The sequence below is a fragment of the Nipponia nippon genome, unplaced genomic scaffold (genome assembly GCF_047370975.1).
Source record: "Nipponia nippon isolate SJK-2023a ecotype South Korea unplaced genomic scaffold, ASM4737097v1 scaffold_5, whole genome shotgun sequence".
Lineage (NCBI taxonomy): Eukaryota > Metazoa > Chordata > Aves > Pelecaniformes > Threskiornithidae > Nipponia > Nipponia nippon.
Genome location: NW_028262369.1, coordinates 74,814,646 through 74,829,962, shown reverse-complemented (window position 1 = coordinate 74,829,962; position 15,317 = coordinate 74,814,646). Strand labels below are relative to the sequence as shown.

Genomic DNA, 15,317 nt, shown 5'->3' with positions numbered 1-15,317 from the left:
CTGTTTCCCATGGCAGTAACATGGGATTTTCTCGCCCTCAAACCAGACAGAGTGGAGGCCAGCACAATGCAGTCTTGCTCATAGAGTTTCTCTCAAAAAATCTGAATTTTTAGAAATACCCTGGAAGGGAGGGGAGGTTCATTTGCACTTGCACAATAACCAAGAGGGCTGAATATGCTAATTCTCTGTGAGTTTTGGAAACTTGTTTTCACTAGCAAAGCCCTGTTAGTATAGGGAAGGTTTGTGTGGTCTCCTTGTTTTATAGGATTTTGAATGTTTCTAGTGCAGAGATAAACACTAGCTGTTTAACATGCTGTTGGCTGCAGTTGTAATCTGAGGAATTATCTCTATTTTAGATGGCATTACTAATACTGGAGCTGCATAATGAAAGTAAAGGAGAGTTTTCAGATTAAATCCACCTGAAAGGAAAGGGTATTTGTATTCATATGCTAAAATGACAGGAGGGGCTAAGTTACAGAGTTTCGCCCAGCTGGGGGAAAAAGTTTAATATCGACAGAAGTGTGTAAGAAACACTGGAATGGCTTCACTGGTCACCCTGTGTTATACGCAGACCTGGGAGAAAGCTAACAAAGTTTACTCTGTCACAACCACTTACCTTGGTAGCTACTGGGGCTGAAAATACTATCTTGGGTTTTCTTCCTTCTGTTGTTAAGTAACAGTCATCAAAATTGTATAAAACTTGAATTTGCTTTTTAGAGTGTATATTGATAAAAGTCAAGGTAGGCAGGGATACAGTGGCAACTAAGTTTTTTTTTTTGTTAATGTGCTCAAAATTGCCGAAGTATATTTAGTATAAAAAGTAGTATAATTTTCTACTTTACCATCCCTGGTTACTTTTAGTATAATTCTGGTATCACTCAGAAGTAGTTTCATGGAGAAAGGTTTGTGGGTTTTTTCTGTGTGTTTTTTTTTTTCTTCCTTTTTGTTTTTAACAGAAGAATCTAGACTAAGCATGTTAATAAAGGTTTAATTATTCCTGGGGAGTATATCTCCCTGAGCTCCATTAGAACAGTGAATGGCACCCACAAGAATGCGGCTAATCTCAGTAAGCTCAGAGAAATGGCTTATTTACAGCAACTTATTTTGTTTTTATATTATATATTGTAAGGATTCTACTTACAAAAGCAAATACATTATTTGCTCTTTAAACTAGGGAATGGAAACCACTTTCATTCATTAGCTTTGGCGTAACCTGTATCTTTCTTCCACTAAACTGAAAAGCCTCTTTATAAAAGGATATTGATATAGTGTCTTGCAGGTTTAAAAAGTGATAGCAATGTACTTGTAGGTGTTTTATGTACCCATATCTTCCTTTGTCAAGTTTTGTGGTATTATAAACCCATCATATCTTTAATTTTTTTTCCCTTCGTTGCAGTCTTTGACAAACCTCAGAAAAGAAAAGGGAGGGAGAGACTACAATGGAGAACAGTGAAACTAGTCACAGCAGCTCTGTCAGTGGCACAGCTGTAACAAAATAGAAAGTTTTCTAACTTTTATGAATTAAAATGTCAGCAGAGCTGCTGAATAAGGTGTGCAGAAGTTGTGCATAGGTTGATGATCCGTTACGTCAGGTGGCCGAGTTGCAGGAAACAGTCAAAAGGCTATGCAGTATTAGAGGAGCTGAGATGGAGATAGACAGGTGGTTTCAGAACCATGCTCCTGTAGCAGACACCACTGAGAATGAGGCACCTTGGATTCCTGGTGACCCACAAAAGCAGGACCCCACTTCAGTCTCCACCCTCCAGCATCGCAATCAAAACCAGATATGAAGCTTTAACAGCTATAGACACCCACAAGCAAGGTCTGCAAGGAGAAACTGTACCTGCAGCACACAGTGGATACCATAAAAAGAAACGACAAGTGCTTGACTTCAGCAAGGCTTTTGACACCGTCTCCCATAACATCCTCATACGTAAGGGGTCAGTACTGCGTCCAATCTTGTTCAACTTATTCATCAATGACCTGGATGAAGGGACAGAGTGTACCCTCAGCAAGTTTGCTGATGATACAAAACTGGGGGGAGTGGCTGATACACCAGAAGGCTGTGCTGCCATTCAGACCTAGACAGGCTAGAGAGTTGGGTGGAGAGGAACCTAATGAAGTTCAACAAAGGCAAGTGTAGGGTCCTGCACCTAGGGAGGAATAACCCCAAGCACCAGTACAGGTTAGGTGTTGACCTGCTGGAAAGCAGCTCTGTGGAGAAGTACCTGGCAGTCCTGGTGGACAACAAAGTAACCATGAGCCAGTAACGTGCCCTTGCAGCCAAGAAGGCCAATGGTATCCTGGGGTGCATTAGGAAGAGTGGCCAGCAGGTCGAGGGAGGTTATCCTCCCCCTGTACTCTGCCCTGGTGAGGTGACATCTAGAATACTGTGCCCAGTTCTGGGCTCCCCAGTTCAAGAAAGACAAGGAACTACTGGAGAGAGTCCAGCAGAGGGCTACAAAGATGATTAGGGGACTGGAGCATCTCTCTTACGAGGAAAGGCTGAGAGAGCTGGGTCTGTTTAACCTGGAGAAGAGGAGACTGAGAGGGGATCTTGTCAATGCTTACAAGTATCTTAAGGGCAGGTGTCAGGAGGATGGGGCCAGACTCTTTTCAGTGGTGCCCAGTGGCAGGATAAGGGGCAATGGGCACAATCTAAAACACAGGAAGTTCCATCTGAATATGAGGAAAAACTTCTTTACTTTTAGGGTGACAGAGCACTGGAACGGGCTGCCCAGAGAGGCTGCAGAGTCTCCTTCTCTGGAGATATTAAAAATGCACATGGATGTGATCCTGTGCGACCTGCTCTAGGTGAACCTGCTTTAGCAGGGGGTTGGACTAGACGATCTCCAGAGGTCCCTTCCAACCCCAACCATTCTGTGGTTCTGTGAATCCATTTAACACCATTTTTCTTTCCACTGATCCATGCAGCATGAAAAAAGGGAAGATTGGTGACATTTGCTCAGAATTAATTCTGAAGGTTAAGGGAAGTTTTTATTCCTTTTATAAGTAAAAATGACTTGTAGCCAGCATTTGGCTGAAGGTGTATTGGTAATGTGGACAAAGAGAGTTACATATTTTATAAATAAGAAAACCATGAAGTTGGAATATATAATCAGCACTGTGTAATATATTCTGTCTTGACCTATGAATAATTCATTGAAGTATGGTAAAGCTACTCATTTGTACTCCTGGAGCAATGATCCAGATGTTGTCTCCTATGAAACACTAAAATGTATTTCCGTATTGACTGCTACTTTTAATGGTCTGCATTAGTGAAAGAGGGATCTCTTACGCTAATGTATCATGTTGCTGACCCAGAACATTAGGGATGCAAAAAGGGAAGAAGTGAGGAGTTTCCTTCAACAAGTCAGAAGTGGGTAACTTATCTTGTACACCCTGAGCATCAAAATGATGTAAGTGCTATACAAGAGCAGCACACAGAGTGATAAATATTCAACCATAACTATTCTTGTTCACTGAGATACTTGGTCCTTGTGCCAGTCAGTGTAGCCACACATGCAACATCTTTTTCTGAAGTTGCGTTACTATTTATGATTGCCTTTGTGGCCCAGGGCTTGATTTGTCAGGTCCACTGAGGACAATTGGTGTTAGAGTCATGATTGCAAACTCAGATTTCTTTTCTAGTAGTCCTGTGCTGAATGCTCTCTCTCTTCCTTTGTTAAATTCACCTGACCAAGGAATATCACAGTAACATTAACAAAATTATTATAAGTTTAATTCTCAGTATTTTCCAGGCAAAGAAAATTTCAGGATAGCTTCTTTAACTGTGTTGAAGAAATACAGATGAGATCTTCAATTATCTTCGTATTTGCTTAATATTTTATAAAATATTTTGAGATTGGATCACCAATAATAAAATTATGCATAAATATATTAAACTTGCTTTGTCACCTATCTTGAAGTCAACATTGAAAATTATCATTCCAATTTGAGGTTAGAAATTAAGTCTATTTAGTTCTTGAAATAAGTGTTACTGGTATTCTTTAGTGGTTGAAATATAGTATCACAAATTCAGATCACAATAAATTTTATTTTCAGCTGAGTCTCAAACAAGACCTGACTATGAGCTGAGAAATAAATGCTGATGAATGTATTTTGGTATGCAGGCATAAATGCAAAGACAGCAACTTGTACCTTAGTTAAGCTTTCGCTCTAATTAGCAAAAGCACTGTTCTTGTTCTTTATTTCTAAACTAATTATTTTCAAACATTCATTCCTCACTAAGAATTAATTACATGTGAAGTTTGAGTTTTAAAAATTAAACAATGTTTGGAACTCCACAGGCATGAAGAGTGATGCTTCTGTCTTGCACCTAATGCTCAGATCTTGCTAATTTTCCAGCTCTCAGAGCGGGGTGGACCTATAGTGCTTACGCAATAAAATTTCATTCTTGGACCAAAAAGAAATATCAGTGGGCTTTTCCAGATGAGATTCTTCTTTGTAGATTGATTTGTGCCTGTTATTTACTTTAAAATGAATAAGAAATCAAGCTGCTAGCATCCGATGTCTGAAATCTTTTCTTTCACATAGCAAACTTCTTGTTCTTTATCTGTTACTGCTAGATTGTCTGAAGCGGATGCTTTATTTAGCACGTAAAAAGCCATCATAAAATTAAACTACTATGGTATCCAGAGAGATCGTTAAGATAGTTCTATATTGGGATATTAGGTATATTTTCTTTGTTGTAACCAGTAGCAAGACTCTTCTTTGGGTCTTTATCTACTTTCCTTTGTGTAATTAACTGGTGAATTGTGATTTCTCAGTATTGTAACAGCAAAGAATTCTGTATTTTCTCTCATTTTTTGCACAAAGTTAATATGAATTGGGAATATTGTCACACTTTTTTGGTGAGATTAGATCCCATACGCACATGTATGAAATGTAAATTTTAGTATTTGTACCTTGCTCAGGCTCTGAGAATGCCATTAGAAGAGTAAGGTTTAGATTAGTCGTCAATTTTACATTGCCTTACTGAGCTTCTTTGCTTTTAACAGCCTTTAATTTCGGATAGGAAACAGCCCTGCACCAATTCTTTAGCAGGCCATAATATCAAAACCTAAAGAGCTAAAAGAGCATACTTTGCTGATTGCTCATATCCCTGTGCTCATTATACAAAAAAACCCCAAATCTGTTGATTTCTTGTACACTTCTTTGTGTAACATACCTGTAAAAGGAGATCCTCAGAGTCTTTCCACTGTGATTATGCTATTATGTCAGCTAGAAAGTTATACAGAAACTCGCTTTGCAATTTTTAAGATGAATTTTAAAGGCAAATAGTTGCTTTCTAGAAGCCTAACATATAGAGCCAGTGTTACTTTTGAGTACTGAGTAGACAGTGCTGTTTTAGAGGGAAATAACAGACTGTAACTAGAAAGGTTCTGTGTTCCTAGATGCACCAGGCAAAATTTTTACTGTTTTTTGAAAGCAGTAGAAAACTATTACTTAAGGGAAAGAAAGAAAATAAGAAGCATTTATGTACCCAGCTACCCAAATGTTGCAGAAGGCATTATTTTTGAGCACTGTAATATTAAACCTCACCTGCAGCACCCTTAATTTTATGCTTAGAAGTTCACTGTGGACTTCCATAATGAGATAAAGAAAAGGATACTGAAAAAAAAAGTCAGTACCATAATTTCTAAATAACTCAACAGAAAATTGATTTGCAAATATTTTTTTTGAAAACTGTATAAGCTACTGAAAGTATCACAATTTTTAAAAGTGCAAGTTTAGTCCTTCATAACATTCAGTAATTTAACATTTAAAAAAATAGTCTTGATTGATTGATCTTGATTGCTTTCCTGCAAATGCATTCGTTTGTGCTTGACTATTCAGAAGTTTGGGATATCTTTCAGGATGATTCTTCTTTACATCTTATTAATTCTGACTCCAAATACTGGCTGCAATCGTGCCTGTAAAAACAATTCTATTGCTTACAGTTACTAAGCATCAACAGCTGAAGAATAACATAGATAGGGTATAATTTGTGTACTCCAAATCTATAGACTTTTATTTCACATGCAAGAGTTAATCAGCAATGCACATCTCAGATTTTTTTTTTTTTTTTTTTTCCCCTGCTTCATCTGCTTGGACTCTGATCTTGCACAGGCATCAATATGTACGTAGCATAAACATTGCAAGCAGTGTCACTGAATTCAGTTTAAGTGATGTAGATACTAAAGTTCAAATAAAAAGGGTCAACAGTTACATTCCTAAGAAATCAAAACAATGTACCTGGTTACACCAGGCTTTATGGTACTTGATTTTTAATTCCTACATGCTTAAACAAATGAGCACCTATGCAGATGAGGCTGAGCTGCTCTTGTTACTCCATTGAACTCAGTGAGCTTCCAGGTGAGTGGATGATCTAGCTGCCCAAATCTATTTCAGCTGTAGGCCTAAGGTATAGTCAAGCCTAGGTATTCAACTAGTTAGACTTAAGCTTAATTTTGAACATGTGTGCTGTCTTGTGGAAGATAAACGTGTGAAATACAGCTGGTTTGACTGCTTGCCAGTCAGAGCAATATATTTGACTTTCCTTTAACTCTCTTGCATTTTGGGACCTTATTGTAGGGCTTGTAGTATTTTAAAACCAGTTAACTTCATGTCTCTGCAAAGCTCAATTATGTATGACATTTGGAAGACAGAACAGGAGATTAAATCAATGGCAATTCATCATATTATGTCTTACGCTGGCAAGCTTAATTGTAAGTATTTGCAATTCCTGTCCCTATTTCCCTGTACTTTCCCCAGGATGTGCCAGCCCAGAGTGAGGGTTGCTGGTACTGTATGGCAATCGAAAAAGGAGATTAATCTTTCTGATTTGCAAAGAAGGGGGTGGCTAACTAAGGGCATGCTCCTAATCTCAGCCTAGAAAAGCATGAATGTGAGAAAGTGCCTCCCCTCTCTCCTTCTAGGCTTTAACACATAAATAGAATTGCTTTTTTTGGTATATCAAGTTCTCTGGCTACTTCAGAGATTGCACTTAGCTAGGAAGGAGCAGTAAAAAAAAAAACAGTTTTAAATTTCCATGTAACACAGCTGCAACACTTATTCTGTGTCTTTGCACTTGTGAGTTGGTTTTGAACATACTGTTGTAGTAATCCAGAATGCAGATGAGGCCTCATGCTGACTACCTCTCATGCAATAAAACCTAAGTTCATACAGTAGTTAATGTTGATTACAGTCGAGCATCTTTTTGCCACATGATTCAAGGAGGTGGTAGTGGGGGAAATAGTGAACAAAAGACATTAATTTAATTAAGACTTTATTCCAGTGATGTACGTGGTATACACAATATCCATAATACCAACGCCAACTGAGGGAGGTCCTACAGCTTCTGGTAGGAAATAAAGGTGAACTTGGCTATGCTATAGTTTATGTTGTACTCTAAAATGTAACAAAAGATGTCATCTGTTTCCTTCAGGCTGAGCCGGATTTACCAGGATATTGTGTCCAAAAAACACACAGACAATTCTAGTTTTTGAGGAAACATGATGCTCTTTTACCTGTTGCAATGTAATTGGATAATGCATGTACAAATGACTTGTTTAGCCTGCCAATGAATGTTGCTAATGCCTTACCAAAAAAAAAAAAAAAAGCATATTTTTTGTATTTTTTTCCTCAGAGGCAAATCCAAGCAATGCTAGATTTGGGAAACTGTTTACTGAAAAGCATTTTCTAATAGATCTCTGAAGAAGTGCAATTGTATAATTATTATTGTTCAGTGCATACAGTACATTGTCTCCATCACTCTGTACACTGCTGCTATTAGTGCTTGTTCTAATAAATCTCAATGTACACTGTTTAAACTGCTGTCATCTGTGTTCTGATTTATTAACATAAGAAACACTTTAGAATATGGTTCTTGAATGAACTGTTTGCAACTAGTTAACTGAATTGACTATTAATCATAAAATTCTTAATATATATTGCACAGATTGATTTTGGAGAGGTGGGTGATAGTCGTAGCAATAGCACTGAAACAGCGGCTTCTCACTAGCATCATCCTGTTCCTTTCTAACCTTTTCCCACTGCAGGATTATTTTTATAAAACTTTTCCCATGTGATTCTCTGTGCAGTTCCTTTAAATCTGGCAGGAGCTACCAACTGCAGTCTCAAAGAAGATAATTTTCTTTTTGGCAGTTCCCGGTTTTATCTTCATGCTACAGCTGGTAAGAGCCTTTTGCTTTTTTTTTTTTTTTTCCCTCCCCACTTCAGCTTGCTCTTTATGATTAAAGGGAGCTTGCAGTATGTTTCTCAAGTTTTGTGAGAGGGTGTAGGGAAAATGGTTCCTGATGTTCTCTAATAGAACTGAAAAAAGAGGTGTGGATATGAAAAAAAAAAAAAATTACTTGACACCCACCCCTTCTGGCATCTTGGAAAAATAACAGTATGTGGGATTTTTCCATTATGTGTTCTTGTCAGTTGTTCAGCCCTTAAATCAATTACATTTTATTTAAAAAGAAAGCATAATAGAAAACAAGAATTTGGTTGGGAGGAGAAATTAAGGTTTTTATTGTTTCTTGGCATTGTGAAAAGAACAAGTGTTCAAACAGCCTGGAATGCTGCCAGAGTGGAAGCAGCAGCAAAGGAAGGGAAAACACTTTTTTGATGAATGGCAGCGCTTGCTTTCTTGTGTCAGAGTACACATCTGATCTCATCCAAAGCGATGCTCTGAGCCAGGTTGTACACTGGGAGCTTATTCCCTGTTAAACAATTCTAGGAGTGAAATTCAGCTCTGGTTTCACATTTGCGTAGTTGGGATCCATACTTTGCCTCTGAATGCTTTGCAAAACAAATCTAACACTTTCCGATGACTGTCGCTCAGCAAAATGACTGTGCGTAAGTGAAGTATGAAAAGCTATATGTCATTACTTAATTGATTAAAAAAAACAACACAACAAACCTTTGGGAATAGCCTATATGCCTGTGAGGCAGCACGACCAATCTGACATCTAATTTAGCCTAAAAACTATTACTTAAGTGTGGAAGTAAATTTTATATTTAAACTTAACTAACCAAGAGACAGATGATACTTCTTGTTAACCACAAACATGTAGGCGCTGTGGTGTGGTGAAGTGAGACAGTGTGGGAAGCTATTGACAAGATTTCATCCTGACTCAGCTAAAGGCGTTGCCCCCAGAAAGCTGTTCCAAGTTTCACTGCTGCTACAAAAATCTGTTCTGATGCAATGATACACAGCATTTTTGCCCAGCCAACATATCAAGCCACATGGTTCTCCAAGTCCTTATTAGCTTATTAAATATTTAAGTTGGTCTAAATGTTAAAAACTACAAGTACGCAATATTAACTGCTCCTGCACCTGAATATGCAACATTATTTTTTGAATAAGGAATCATTGCTAAATCAGATTAAAAGAAACTAAGCTGAAATATCATTCAAAATTAATGAGGTACTGTGGGCTAGCTGAGGAGGTACTCTATAGTTTATTTTGACTGAGTGGTGAGTCTAATTTTAGTCAAGGCCAGTAAATAAAATGCCTTATATTTAGACTGTGCTTTTTATTTCTGAAAGCTATGTCTGAGATGTACCTATTAGGCAGAGTAGCTAAGAGACAGGGTAGGTTGTGTATCCCATGTCTATATCCCAAGTGCATATCAATAATGGTAAATTTAAAAAGAATTCACAATAAGTTAATAAACTATGCAAAAACACATGCTACAGACATGAATCTGGTGTGAAGATATTTTCTACCTGTGATTAGATTACATTAGTTTACATTTGTAATCACATGGAAAAGTTCTGAAGTAAGATCAAATACGTCGTTGCTTTTCTCACTGATGACTGTCTGGTTATATTTCCTTCAGCAAAGAAATGAAACTAATTACTAGCTCAAATTTCATGACTACCCCAGGTTTCTTGAGCAGGTTTTTTGACAAGTCAGTGGAGGAAAAAAGTATAATTAAACATTTCCAAAGGTTACACTTGTTGGACTGCAAGTGGACTACCAGTTCTGGTAAGGACATTGAGTTATGTTTTTTAAACTGATAAAACTTAAGGTGTAGATTGTCTTTTAAGTTCCTCTTTAAGTAGGTTATTTTTGAGGGCCTGGCATTACATTTAGCAGTCAAAGAAATTGAGGTGATATAGCACAAGGGCACATCCATTTCACTTAAATGCTTATCAGCCAGCCTAGTACAACAATATTAGTCAGGCTGCTTTTTATGTTTGGTGACAAGAATTTCTTATGTCACTTGTCTGTTAAAATGTTTAGTAGCTGGAAACTGCTCAAGTATCTTCTTATTTTATGCCTACACATGTGAAAAAAAAATAAATTAGGAAACTAGATGAGGAAGTATTCTCGTAGCGTGAAAAGGAACAGCCTGAATAAGCATAGAGGTAATTATGAAAGAGGATACTGAATTCTTGCATGCCCTACAAACACCTACTTCATTTTGTCTGTTTATAAATACTCTGCATCCAAGATCTGAGAGTACTTTGTAATACTAGTCAGTTCTTGCAGTATCCTGCTCAGGGAAGTGATATATTACCACAGCCACACACAGCAGGTTTCATAGACTGAGGTTAATTGCCCAGTATCGCAGAACAGCTAGTGGCAATGCCAAAAATAAATCCAGTTCAAGCCTGCTGCTCATATTAAAACATAAGGAGAAGAAGCAAGAAACAAGATATGTCTACTACTGAAGGAGGTATTGTATAGAGATAACTGTACCAGCGCCCATCAGACAGATTAGCACGGACAATGTGAATTATATCACGGTAAACAAATCCTTCGTTTTGTAATCTGTCTTCAGGCATGGTGGCACAGCAGCAGCAGCTACAGTTCTGCATCCTCATACAGGTGGGTGCACAAGCCCACAAAGCTGTCCTCTGTAACACAGACACACCCACTCACAGATGCTGGAAAAAAGGATTGAGTCATTCGGGCAGCATCCTCCAAAGGAAAGGCAACATTAAACCTACTTTAGGTCACACTGGCTTGTTTGTTTCCAGGTTTGTCTTCACAAGCTACTAATGCTAGATGATGAAAGTAGCTTCATTGTGTGCAGTAATGTTTATCTAACAAATGACCACTTCTTCTGGCTGAAAGATGTGCCCGCTTCTCACAGGTAGTAAATTTAAATGCAAACATACTATCTCAGCAAATCTCTCCCTGGAGAACTACTTTTGCTTTTCTTATTGGTAAATGCTTCACAGCTAACACATCCATCTGCCCATTAAAAGCAGTGCCAATAATACTAGGGCAATTACAAAGAAGGAAAAACTGGGATATTTCATACACTTTAGCCAGTGATAGTCATTTAATATCATATTATTTAAAGATGGACGCATGAAACACAGATTAAGTAGTCTGCACGTCTGTGAACAAAGGTCTGAAACCTGAAAGGTAAGTCTGTGGAAGAGCATATAAAGCTATCACCAGCGCGTATGCTCCTTAATCTCTTTTGTGTTTCCTTGTCATCATTAACATGGTTCTAGCGAGAAGGCAGTGAAGTGGTACAAAGGAGCCAACTGTGCAACACATTCCATTTTCATCAAGTCAACAGATGTTGCTTGTACAAAGGTGAAAGGGGGATGATGTCAACCAAAAGCTATAGAGAAGCCAGTTGAACTCCACATCTTGTAGCCTTTCATTGATGTAACACTTACAGTACAGTGCAGCTTTTAATACTTTGATTGCTGGGCAAGTGTCACGCTATGATACAGCACCTCCTGGCAGGAGATCTACCTTTTGTGCGTACTGTAGCATGTACTATGAATATGTATTATCACAGTCTATTCCATGGCAGAGAATAGAAGGACGTTCCAACAGAGTTTACTTGAGCTGTAAACCTGAAGAGTATTATACAGGAAACACGGTAATAGTGAGTGTGTGCATCTGTCTTCCAAATGGACTGTTAAAAGTGACCTTGAAAATAATTTAGAACAGCCCTAATGGTATGTTTTAGATACCTCTATAGAAAAGGACAACAATGTTTCCTGTGCCTTTTAATATTTTTTTTTTAAATCCATTCTAATTGGTGAAGAAACTGTTCACACACAAAAGTCCCATATAAATAAAACATAAAAGTTCATTAAAATACTTACCTCTAGCAGCTTATTAAAATTTTCTCCTGAGAATACAGATAGTAGTGGAATATTCAAAAGGATGTGGCTCCACAAGAAGTGAAACATACTTTAAATGTGGGCAACTTAAAACATTTTAGGACTAGGCTTCTAATGAGTTGCCTCCTTGAATTTTTGAGTTCTCTAATTTTGATATGGTCTACTTGTTCTGCTGCCCAGAGAGGTTTCCATAAGGAACCAATTAAGTTTCAGATACACAAGAAGTGACCAGATTTTTTTACTGCTTTACCAAATTGAGAGCTTAATAAAGTAAGTCTACACAAAATTAAAATATTGCCATAGCTAATTTAATTTTTCCCCTATACTGCATAATTAAAATGGCATTTGTGAACTGATTTAAAATTTTCACTGCGCTTGAACTATACAATAAAGAAATCCAATATGGAAGTATCTCTGCTGAAGCTAAGTCTACTGAAAACCTTCATATTGCTTTAACTTACTCTTTTTCCCACAATGGTCTCTAAATACCATAATGCTTTGAGAGCAGCCATCACTGCAAGCATTATGCCAGGTGACTCCAGTACCCCAGCAAACTGCTAGACCAAGAGATCAGCATGACAGTGGTACTGTCTTCATACTCAGGAGCTCTGAAGTGGTGTAAGTCATGATATTAAACTGACTGCTTTTGCTTACACAAGAGAATGTCTAGACAAGCTCCACCTTGGGGAGGAAAAAAAAAAAAAAAAGTCAAGTGCTCTTAAAACCACTTTGGCAGTAAAAAAAAAAAAAGCATATCTGTAATAAGGACCATATTTGGTCCGATAAATTGTTATTTTTGTTACCTCCTGAAATATAACAGGATCTATATTGCACAGAGCCTTGCTTTCTAGGGAAATACTCATGCCACCTGCTGGAAAGTTGTGGAATTTAGGAAGTAAATTTTTCAGTAGCATTTTATTTCGCTGGTTTTAGGTGTCAAATTCTTGCACTTGTTCTTTTGTAAAGATCTGTAGGTAAATGTAATATAGTTCAAAGGCACTTAAGTCAGGTGGTCTGGCAACTGACAGCAGCTTTTTTTACACTAAGAAGGTATTAAACAAATTACCAGCATAATTTGGTACTGGTTATGTGGGTTTAACCCTGTCAAGTGAAACACCAACTCAGTTTATCCAGTCGGTTAACACTTAGGAGTTCTTTTTTCCCCCTCAACTGACTGGTTAATCATACTAATTTTATATGGTTGACTGTGACAAGAAACAAATTAAAATCAGATCAGTTCATGTGGATTACAGAAACATCAAAATAATCTGCAGATGATTCTAGATTTCTGGATTGAAATTAATGAGAATTCCACATTTTCAGTTCCTTGGACAAGCCTCTAGCCTGCATGCACCTTAGGTCACCCTATAAATGCATCTCTAGACACTTCATAATTACAGATATCCAACATTCCTGCAGGGATAATATAGGATAACTATCTAATAATAAAACAAAAATCATTATGGAGTTACCTAATAACTACAAAAAGCATGCTGCATCCTCAAAGATTATGCAGAAAGCAGGACTGTCCTCTAGATTTTACTATTAAATAATCTCCAGGTCCATATCAATATGATGTAAGGAAAAAAAATAGTATTTAAGCATCAAAATTCTCAGCTATATATAGCTAATACTTGCCTGCTCTGTTATTACTCCGTGGCTAAGTCCCATTCTGAAGAAACAGAGCTCATCTTGCATATGAAGTAAACTATCTGCAGAACACAGAGCTGAATAAGCTACGTTGAAACTGCTCCCCATGTTGAGGCTTGTGATGTCCTTAGGTAAACTTACAGACACCTTCAGTCTGCTGGGGATGGACAACTCAAACAGAAGCAGAACAGAGTGTGGTAGTTAAGAGCAGAAAGCAGAGTTAAGCTAGAGTTATAGGGACAGGAAAATCAATTAAAAAAACTATAAAAGTAGAGCATTATAGCTTTACATCAGTTCATATTTTTTTCTTGCACAGAATTTCACCTTCCAACTATAGATGAACCTGCTCTGCAGATGAATCAGCAAATGAGGCTTCTGCCAGTAAGAGTCTTGATTTATTTATTTATTTACAAGGGTCAGAGGGTACATAATTAGAGAGAGAAGGGGTAACACAAAGAAAGTGCATTCTCATGATCGAGAAAATGGGGAAACTGGAGGAATAATTTTGTCTCTGACACCAACAATGAGTTTGTATATGATTCAGGGGTGCTCACTTAAGAACAAAAGTCATCATAGATGGACACTAGGCAACCTGTGGGGGGATTATTTTGGTCATATTTTTTAATTTGTTTTTTTAAAAAGGTGCCTGGGTCATGGTGAGGGTTCAAGTCTGACCTCGTTCCAGTAATTTACAAAGGTGGGCTAAGATTGGGCTAGAAAGGTCCTTTTGTTGTTCTATGAAGGATCCTGCATAGCGAAGGCAGATGGGATGCCTTGTCACTGTTGTTCTGTGGCTCTGTGCTAAGGGGGTACAGAAGGTTACAGCCCTGGCACTCCCTAGAGTTAGCCTTGAACCCACATGTGAGCAAGGATTTTCATCTGCACAACTTGGCAAGACGAGGCAAGATTTTTTTATTCAGATGCTGATTCAGCCATAACGTATGCACAGCATGTTTTTCATTTATTGGTTGCCCAAAATGAGAGAGTGCCAGGGCTGCAGAAATGCTGAAAATTCATAAGTGCACTCATGTGCCAAGTATGAAAGTGCCTAGTACTGGACGGGTGGGGGAAATATCTTAGGTTTCTTCACTTGGATGTGCAAAATTAGTGAATGTTTTTTGAACATGGCAATGTTAATGTAGTTGCACTCCTGTACTCCGACCTGTGGCATGAGGATGATACGAACAGCTGCTGCAGCATTTATGGTGGGTTATAGGGTGTCAGAGTAACAGGAGTACCACATAAACATATCAAATGAAACTATTCGTTATCAAAATTAGTGCTAGGACCAGATTGAATGTGATCTATGACCACATACTAAGCAAGAGAAATACAAATACATGTTGAATAAACAGTGCCAGCTGAGTTTAATAATCTGTAGAAAAAATAGTATCCTGTCAAACAGTTATAAAACATATACAGAATAAATCTAAATCAAGACTGAACGGGCGATTTTAATTTAAGAATTTCCTTAGCTTTTCCCTCCCTTTAAAACCTTTTAAGTTCTGTTAACATATTTTGATTGAGTAAATACGTACAGGGATTTTTTTCTT

The 15,317-nt window shown here is 37.7% G+C and overlaps 2 protein-coding genes across 3 annotated transcripts in view; both read left to right on the top strand.

Annotated features, from left to right (window-relative positions):
* OSBPL6 (oxysterol binding protein like 6) overlaps positions 1 to 8,120 on the top strand; it is a 111,678-nt gene extending 103,558 nt beyond the window's left edge. Inside the window, exon 27 of one of the 2 annotated variants that reach the window (XM_087734833.1) lies at positions 8,106 to 8,120. The gene's annotated coding sequence lies outside the window, so the exon portion shown is untranslated. Of the gene's footprint in view, positions 1 to 1,396; positions 7,830 to 8,105 lie in introns of those variants that run through there. The other variant, XM_087734834.1, reaches the window with a different exon arrangement.
* Positions 1 to 15,317, top strand: part of PJVK (pejvakin) — a 30,835-nt gene that overhangs the window by 3,739 nt on the left and 11,779 nt on the right. The window contains exon 2 of the mRNA XM_087734843.1: positions 8,106 to 8,198. Coding sequence (XP_087590969.1) covers positions 8,187 to 8,198 — 12 coding nt within the window. The 5' untranslated portion in view covers positions 8,106 to 8,186. The remainder of the gene's footprint in view (positions 1 to 8,105; positions 8,199 to 15,317) is intronic.